This window comes from Neolamprologus multifasciatus, chromosome 20 (assembly GCF_963576455.1).
Source record: "Neolamprologus multifasciatus chromosome 20, fNeoMul1.2, whole genome shotgun sequence".
Taxonomy (NCBI): domain Eukaryota; kingdom Metazoa; phylum Chordata; class Actinopteri; order Cichliformes; family Cichlidae; genus Neolamprologus; species Neolamprologus multifasciatus.
In genome coordinates this window covers 22,291,703-22,300,849 of record NC_140458.1, presented here as the reverse complement: position 1 = coordinate 22,300,849, position 9,147 = coordinate 22,291,703, and the positions used below count along the sequence as shown (strand labels likewise).

The following is a 9,147-nucleotide window of genomic DNA, read 5'->3' as shown; positions in this document are numbered from 1 at the left end:
TGGTGCTTATAAAGAAAGCAGAATTGGACCAGGTTTTGAGCCCTGAGGGACTCCACATACATGGGGCACAAATGAGGCAATACAATTAATATCAATCCTGAAATGTTTGTCAAATACAGTAAGTAAGAATGTCATGATCAGTGGTGTGAAAGGCTGGAGTCAAGCAGTACTCTTACCATTTAAGCATATCAGGGGTAGTTTCAGTAATCATGTGGTTTCTTCAGTAGCCAGATTGGAATTTATCAAAGATACTGGTTCTTCTTCTTTTGACCAGTCCAAGTAACAAATGAGAAACAGCTTTTTAAAGCTGTGCCTAAGACAATCGGCCCTAGGGAGTGTTTTTTTTTTAAGCACAGGAATGATGCTGGCTATTTTAATCTGGTATGCAACCACGTTACAGAGAACAGAGAGAAGCCAAGGGGAAATGACAGTCATGATAATTAAGAAATAATCATGCACCTGGATATTCTATGTATTTGTAGTTTTATAGCTCCATTCAATGTCACTGTTTATGTTATCTAGAGCTATCATTGATATTTGAAAACAGCTCTTGTGTTGTTTATGCCGAATTCTGACCCTACTATTTGAATGCTGCAGCAGGAATCCAGACTCTTCAGAGACAATGTTTTTTCCAGTCTTCTGTTGTCCAAGTTTTCTTCCCATCAGCTTCAAGTAGTCTGGGCATTTCCCTCTGACTGATATCAATTGGCTTACTAACATATCCATATCCAAGATCTAGAACCATCTAGAACTAAATTAAATGACTTGCAATGCAATATTATTTCTGTCACAACGGGACTGAACGGACTCACGCGCAGGCTCTAGGTCGTGAAAGCACAAGAGTCTTTATTATGATACACCAGGTGAATATATACAAAAGTGAGGGGAAAGCCGGGCTCCGGGGGTCCACACACGAACGGGAAAGACGCCGAAAGTCACACACACACACACACACACACACACACACACACTCCGTCCACTCCTCACGCTCCTCTTCACGCTCCAAACACTCGGGTAACACAGGGGTTGGTCCAGGGAATCTGTACACAGAGACACGAAGGGATTACAAAGGAAGATCGCTGTGAAAACACTCTAGAGTTAACTGAGCTGGGGTTACACTGACGAGGGTCGGCAACGGTCCAGCGACGAGAAACACAGAGCTGCCATCTTATAAAGGAGCTGGAACACTCGTGATGAGCTACAGGTGCGTGATTGCGACCAGGTGCGTGGGCCAAGGGCAGGAGCCCACAGGTGAGCTCCGCCCAGGCAGAAGGAGGAGGGAAAGAGGGGAAGGGAGAGAGCAGGAACAAAAAAGAATATAAACATATGTAGCCATACTGAGCTGACCGGGTAGGCACAGAGACCCTGACAATTACTGCAATACAGTCATGTTAAACTGCCACAAAGTGGCCAGTAAACATTCCTTGTGAAAAATTTTAAAAAGTCAATATATTCTTCTGTGTGCAGTTAATGTTTTGGGGGAAACTGAAGGTGCTGTGTAGAGCCATAGTTAGTGCAATTATTATTTCCTTTGTATTACATCTCAAAATGGCTACTTTGTAAGAGATTTATTACAGTATCTGAAGTACTGAAGATACTGTACTGTACTGTATACTGCAGTACTGAAATAGTTACATTTAGATTATTCTTAGTTATATGATTATGATTCTGGGTAAACTACACTATATCTCTACTTACTTTTTGGATTTAAACTATTATTATAAATACTATTAATGTTTCTTTACTATTCACTATTAGTATTTAAAAGTTCAATAAAAACAACTATACAGATCCTTTTAAATTACTCCAAGGATATTCATATTCTTTTTATTTACATAAATAATACATATTCATTTTTTCACATTTTGAACTGCACAGTTCTGTAGCGCTATATACGTATGAGAGAGAGACCACATAGAAGAGCGCAACATAGAGCCACCTCGAAGGGACAAGACTCGGCTGTCCATTTGCATCTAAAGGACAAAGGTCACTCTTTTGAGGGCGCCAATGTCAAGGACAAGGTAGAGCATCAATACGAAGCCCATGTCCCTCTTGGGGGACGCTCCCATAGGGCTTAAATCTGGGACCATTTGACCTTAGAACTGAAGAAGCTTCTCAGATGAGAGGTGAAACGTCTTCAAGCAACTAAAAAAAGGCCAGACGCTTTGTAGCTTAGCCATGCTCAACAAAGACAATTTTTATACACAGTAAAAGTTCTGTGTAAAGCTTTTTAGTAAATACTGTATTCTGTTTAGTAACTGAAGTATTTATAAATCTGCAGTGTTATACTAGCTCCAGTCAGAAACTGTGCATATATGTGTATGCATACTATGTGTTTTTGTTTGACCCTTACCTTTATTCTTTTTCCCTAAAAAATATTTTTACTATTTTTAAGCTATTGTGACCACATAAAGACAGGATGATGCATACTCTATGTTACAATATGATAGTAAAGCCACATAGGTGTGCACATACATTTAAAAAAAATGTATTTACTGTCCCAGTTTATTCGTGTGAGGCTCTGCATCTTCTTTTGGAATCTCTAAGGCCCGCATCTAAACCTCTAATCTGGAAGTGAAGTGCTGTATTTGGATGGTATTGATTGATTGATGAATATGAGGTGTGTGAGATGTGATGAAAGTACAGACCTCACAATAATACAAAAAAACCCCAATAATCCAACGACCCCTGTGAACAAGTCCCCGGCAAGAAAGGGAAGGATGAACCTCTGGCTCATGGAGGGGCAACAATCTACTGTGACTTGTTGGGCAGTGAAACAAGGGAGACTGTTTAGACTCTACTATCACTACTATGCCTTCTAGTTTTCAGTCTGGACCACTATTTATTTAAAAAATAAAGAAACACCTTTTTACCTTCAGTAAACACATTTTTATTTGAATTGGTAGCAAAAACAGCACCTCAGGACAACAGGTTGGTGTGGGCAGCCTCCTAAGGGGTCAAACAGTTTCAGTTACAGGGCACGCACAGGAGACACATGCACTACCTACTGTAGCAGGCAATTTTACGACATTATTTGACCATGAACACTGGAGCACTGTGTCAGTACATTCACATTCCTCTGACAACACCACTGTCTATTTGATGCACCGCAAAGGCACTTTAAGCATGGAACAGCAGTTGCATAGATTTCAAGGGAGCGTGACACATCTGTGTTTTATTCCTAGCTGAAGTAGGCCCAGGTTTTATCTGACTTTTTTAAACAAACAACTATTTTTAGTACAAACTGTCAGAAAACAGACATACAAAACAAAATCCTTTGGTCCCTTTCAAATCTTTGGTAGTGTTACAATCATTTATTGCTTTGTTAAGAACATGTAAAGGCTCTGAAGAGTGGCTGGCAAGCTTTTGTTTCAGACTTGTTTATTGGGTTGGGGGTGAACTGTGACTATATAACTACCATAGAGGCAGAGAAGATCATAGCAGACAGGCAGCTACACCTCTAGACTAGACCGCTCAATCCTCAATGACTTCGGAGGACTCAGACACCACTTTGCCATCCTTGGTCTCAATCATCTTGATCACAACATTCTTCTTAGTCTGGGTGCTGTATCCACCGGCACTGCCGCTGCTGCTGCTGAAGCCACCACTACTGTATCCACCACCGTATCCACTACCGTATCCACTACCGTATCCGCCACTGAAACCGCTAGAGTAGGTGCTCGAGTAGCTGCTCTTCATGCTGTCCATGGGGAATCCACTGTAGCTTGCTGTTGAGAGACAATACTTTAACTTACAAATGTTCAATTAATCTGTTAAACCTGAAAACTACAAGAGAATCCAAACTACAAGTGCTGCAGGATGTCACTGAAGGGAACTTACTGCTCTGCTGGGAGATGTTGATAGCCTTGATGCCGTTTGCCAATCTGTCCTCTTCTCCTTCCAGGAGTTTTCTGTACGTGGCGATCTCAATGTCCAGAGCCAGCTTGACGTTCATTAGGTCCTGGTATTCTCTAATCTGGCGGGCCATGTCCTGTTTGGCTCTCTGCAGGGCATCTTCCAGGTCCTTGATGCGGGCCTTGGCGTCCTTCACAGCCAGCTCGCCACGCTCCTCTGCCTCAGCAATCTGGGCCTCCAGGTTGGCACGCTAACAGATGATTGATAAAGGAATAAGACTTTGTCCAAACAACTGGCAGAAATTGACTAGGCTAAGTGTGGTGGCTGAAAATACCTGTCCCTTGACGGCGTCAATCTCTGACTGTAGTCTCTGGATCATGCGGTTAAGGTCTGCGATCTCTGTCTTTGTAGTCCTCAAGTCATCTCCGTATCTGTTGGCGGATGTCTGCATCTCCTCATACTAGAATAAAGCAAAATATTACAAACCCGAAAGTCTCTAATGAGAACGACCTGATAAAAGTAATAGGAATCGTCTGTTACCTTGGTCTTATACCATGTCTCTGCCTCAGCACGGGTACGGTTGGCAATGTCCTCATACTGTGCCTTAACCTCTGCAACAATGGCATCCATGTCCAGGTTGCGGCTGTTGTCCATCTCCACGATGACTGATGTGTCCTTGATCTGGCTCTGGAGCTCACGCAGTTCCTAGTCAAAAAGGAAAGAGAAGAAGAGGTGAAAGATTAGTCATGTAAACCCCAGGATGAAATGCTTAAAACTAACACACTCAAAGAGGTGCTGTAAGGAAAGATGCTAAAAAGATGAAAAAATCAAGATTGCTGCAAAGGCAAAACATATTCCAAAAGGATACCACAAACATCATAAGAATGCCATGACAGGGAAGATAAATGCTGATGAAAGCAGCAAGTGTTTTAGTGGTTGGAGGTTTTGAAGCCAAAAGGGAAGCAGGGAACAAACAATGCAGTCATGCTGATTTTGTGCCGTACCTCCTCATAGATCGATCTGAGGAAGTTAATCTCATCTGTCAAACTCTCCAGCTTAGCCTCCAGCTCAACCTTATTCATGTAGGCCTCATCGACATCCTGGAAGAAAGAAAAGAAAAGCAAAACTTTTGTTAGAATAGGAGGCTAATTTAAGAAAAGTTGTACCTTCTTAACATCGACTCCAACCCACCTAGGGTTAGAGTCTTTTTTTATAGAACACCCAAACGGTAAAGCTTTTAACAGAAAGACTATATGAGACTTCATTTGACATGTAACATATCCTAGTTTCTGAATTTCTGCTGTGGCTCAAACAACAGTCGACCCCAACCCCTGGCCCAGCAGATGTTACGATGCTGTAAGAAAAAAACAGTGCTGACCTTCTTGATCAGGACAAAGTCATTCTCACACTCTGTGCGCTTGTTGATCTCGTCTTCATACCTGAAAGGATAAAGACAATAGTATTTATGAGGACATTTTGAAAATTCAGAAATAACTTATTGTATTTCAGTGTTTTTAAACTAAAGTAACACTAGGTGGTGCAAGACGACCATAACTGATTGGTGAACTCCTTTGGGACATTTGCCTCACACAGTGTTTGTTGACTCTGGGCCAAGAGGTGTTGCTGATATTTCTCCCTTGGGAACCCCTCAGCTGATGTGCCCCATTTGTCTACAGACAACTAAAGAGCGCATGCAGCACTGCTGTCCTCTGATGGAGATATGTGCACGCCAGCATGGATGCAATCAAGCTTGTTTCCCTCTTGTGTAAATGCTATAGACAGGTCTGCTGACAGCCAACTCATGAGCCATGAGCTTTACCTCCACTCATACGTAATGTAATGGGTGTTTGGAACATGCTTCCTGAGTGTTGTAATTCCCTCGAGTAAGTGTGACGCAAAACAACGGACAGATGTAGGGAGTAGTCTGTACAGCTCACTCAAATGTAAGGCTTCTTTTGTGCACATATTAGTTGAATGGAAACAGATGAATCCTACATAAAACATACGTATCAGCCCTGCAGGACTGAAGCGGCTCATTCTTTGCCCTCACTGACCCCCTCCCTCCACACTCACTTGTTCTTGAAGTCCTCCACCAGGCCCTGCATGTTGTGCAGGTCAGCCTCCAGCTTCATCTTGTCGTTGCCCAGGCTGTCCAGCTGTCTGCGAAGGTTGGCGATGTAAGCCTCGAACATGGCGTCGATGTTGGAGCGGGTGGTGGTCTGTCCCTGCAGCAGGCTCCACTTGGTCTCCAACATTTTGTTCTGCTGCTCCAGGAAGCGGACCTGAGGTTCACAGAAAGAGGCAGAAAAGACAGGGTTATGCATCTGACTGTGTACAGTCATCTATGGATGAATATAAGCAAGCAGTAAATGAAACAGGTTTTCAACAAGTCAGTCACTTACATTTTTGCTTGTTGTTAGACATGCGAGTTATTATGAAACTTCCTTGTAAAGTATGAGCGTGCGGTCGATGGGACCCTGATGTAATAGAATAGCTTTATCTCAGGATTCAGTTACCATCAACATGGCCATCAACCTCGCCATTTGCCACCTATTGTCTTTGTTGTTCTTGCCTATGTTTTGTAAGCTGCTCTGCTGCCAGACTGGCTGTTGTGTTTTTCCAAAGGAAGGTATGCATGACATGCTCACATCCTGACAGGAGGTAGGGGGTTGGAAAAAAGCAGTGATGGAGGAACAGCTTTAGCTGACCATTCTCCCGCATGTCTTCCTGTTTTTGTGCGACAAATAAAAAAAAGGGGCGAAGCTGAATTTTGTCAGCAGGCAGATGAAGAAAGGTCAATATTTAACCGCGTAATATGGATGTGCTGAACAGAGAGAACATAAAGCTAGATGGGGCAAAGTGAAGAGCTGTGTGGTTTGCATACTTGCTACTTGCATACTAAAAAGAGAAACAGTGAAAGCAGATATGTGACTCATTGGACCTTGGACCATGAGACAGTGCACTCTAAAGCTGAGGCCTGACTGCCTCCTGTTGTCTTCATTAGAGCTGGAGAGAAATCAGATAACAGAAGTGGCTCCAAATACAGCACACGAAATAAAAGACATGTGGGCGGAAGTTTGTTTGCTCGATGTCAAAGCATGCAAAATGCACTCTAGCTTCCTTAATCATTGCTCTGGGAGTAACAGAGTCTATATGTAGCCAGTCAGCTGGCACTGGAGAGAACATGAAACCAACTCGCCTTTTTAAATATTAACCCACTCCTGAGAGCTCAGAGGACAAATACTCTACTGAGTGTCACACAAACTTTTATGGACTTCACTGCTGATTAGAAAGATAAAAACTTCATGTGCTGATATACCCCGTGGGCATTCTTTATACAGTGTGTCACTGTGAAAGACGCCATTGTCACAAAGGTAACAACAGCACTCAGTACTGACTGTATGCGTGTATTTGGCAGGGGTGGGGGCCAGCAGGGAGAGCCACACCCCAAGCAAAGGGAGGGACCATTCCCAAGGTAACTCGTATCACAAGCCCTGAGCTCTGCCCTGACACACCCTGAACTTTTTTCCTCTCTCTCTCTCTTTGTCTTCGTTTCTCATTCTACACGTCTGTTTTTCATCACTATAAAAGGGCAGCCAGAGCCAAAAGATATGAGAGCCTAACCCCGAGTTGCCTTTTGCAGCATTTGTGGGAGGGAAGCAAAGAGAGGAATAAATCAAATTTCCCCATGCAGCAAAAGTGAGGAAATCAGCATTACAGAACATGTGGCGAACATATGGGTCTCCCTCTCAAATGTTGCATAACAGTGTAACAGCTCTGAAATACATACAATACAGCATTCTTTGTTCTTAGCACACTTTGCCCAAGCTTTCAGTGCAACCAAAGTAGCTCCTGCTTGAGAAGACTAAAACAGCCTGAAACTTTGAGCTACACTCATCTGACCACTACTACAAACTCTTACCTTGTCAATGAAGGAAGCAAAGCGGTTGTTGAGGCTCTTGATCTGCTCCTTCTCCTGGGTGCGGACAACTTGGATGTTGGGGTCAATCTCCAGGTTCAGGGGGGCCAGAAGGCTCTTGTTCACAGTCACAGCAGTGATGGTCTGGCCACCACCCAAACCACCACCCAAACCACCACCGTAGCCCAAACCCATGCCCATTGCTCCTGAGCCACCCATGCCTGAGCTCACGCTGTAGGCAGAGGACCTGGTGATGCCACCACCCACAAACTGACTAGGGGCACCATAGGAACTCCTGGCAGAGTACCTCTTGCTGGCAGAAATACCCGATCCAGCATAGGAACTGCTGCTGAAGTTCCTTGGAGCAGAAGAGCTCTTGTAACTCGTGTTCACCCTGTAAGCCATTGTGAAGTAGTTTTTCTTTTGGATGAAAAAAGTCTGGGTAGGTCAGACCAAGTGGCTTGGTAAATAAGGCAGGCAGTCAGGAAGGCCAGCAGTCGGGAGAGACCAGAGTGGATAGAAAGACGAGAATCTACTGAAGAGTTTTAAAGCCTTCCCCAGTGGGAGGGGACTTCAGTGACTTCAGGCTTTAGATGCCATTGGCTGCAAGTCTATGACAGGGAGGGCTGGGCTGTAACTTTACACTTCTATGACACACGGTCCAGTCATTCAAAACCATTACCTGCCCTTTCTACAGGCTTCTCTGGGTTGTAAGAAAAAAATTTTCTTTTTGAGGAATGTGGAGATATTTCTCTCCTCAGTCTGTCTCTTTCCTAGTAAAAGTATTCAAGCACACTACAAATAAAATGCTTTGTAGTAATAATGATTGTATTCCAGCTGAAGCTTTGTATGACAAAAACTGCAGCATTAGCGTGTGGGGGCTGGTGCCTGAGTGGGTGGTTGATAAGCAGCTCAGCAGTTCTCGCACATGTACGTGAGTTACATCTGTACAACAAAAAATGATCTGTTGATAAGGCATTTGTGAACTGGTATGTGTAAGAAGGGAGGTGTCATCTTAATGAAACAAACAATGAATAAGGAATGTAGACTGGGACGCTTAAGCTAGCCAGCAACAGCCAGCAGCCGGTTAGTGATATCTTAGCTTGCATTCCTTATACAACTGAAAGTTATTCTTACTCTGTTAAATAACCTATAAATCATTAGTAAAATATTAACTAACAGGCCAGTGATTAACCATTTATAAAGGGTCTCTTATTAGTTTCAATAGGAAATGTTTTCTTTTTTAATATTTATTTTAATTTGTACAGAAATCTAGCTTACATGCTAACAGGCTAGCCTGGCCTTTTGTCAAGCTATGGTAATTGACTGCTGTTTGTCCATTTCGCTCAGCTGGCCCACTTCAAATCAAGTTT

The 9,147-nt window shown here is 43.2% G+C and overlaps 1 protein-coding gene across 1 annotated transcript; it reads right to left on the bottom strand.

The window, feature by feature from the left end:
* Nucleotides 1-2,866: 2,866 nt before the first annotated feature.
* Nucleotides 2,867-8,305, bottom strand: krt8 (keratin 8). The gene is made up of 8 exons (XM_085144787.1): nucleotides 7,778-8,305; nucleotides 5,929-6,137; nucleotides 5,234-5,294; nucleotides 4,860-4,955; nucleotides 4,396-4,560; nucleotides 4,190-4,315; nucleotides 3,841-4,105; nucleotides 2,867-3,728 (listed from the first exon to the last, which is right to left on the bottom strand). Exons 1-8 carry the CDS (start codon nucleotides 8,177-8,179, stop codon nucleotides 3,475-3,477), a joined length of 1,578 nt encoding a protein of 525 aa, XP_085000913.1. The 5' UTR covers nucleotides 8,180-8,305; the 3' UTR covers nucleotides 2,867-3,474.
* Between the last annotated feature and the right edge of the window lie 842 nt (nucleotides 8,306-9,147).

Bases quoted from the DNA above. Each gene is read 5' to 3' on its own strand.
- krt8 (XM_085144787.1), bottom strand. From the start codon at position 8,179: ATGGCTTACAGGGTGAACACGAGTTACAAGAGCTCTTCTGCTCCAAGG. The intron at 4,956-5,233 runs GTCAGCACTGTT...TCTTTCTTCCAG, and splicing joins ACTTTGTCCTGATCAAGAAG to GATGTCGATGAGGCCTACAT. The intron at 4,106-4,189 runs GTATTTTCAGCC...ATCATCTGTTAG, and splicing joins TTGACGCCGTCAAGGGACAG to CGTGCCAACCTGGAGGCCCA.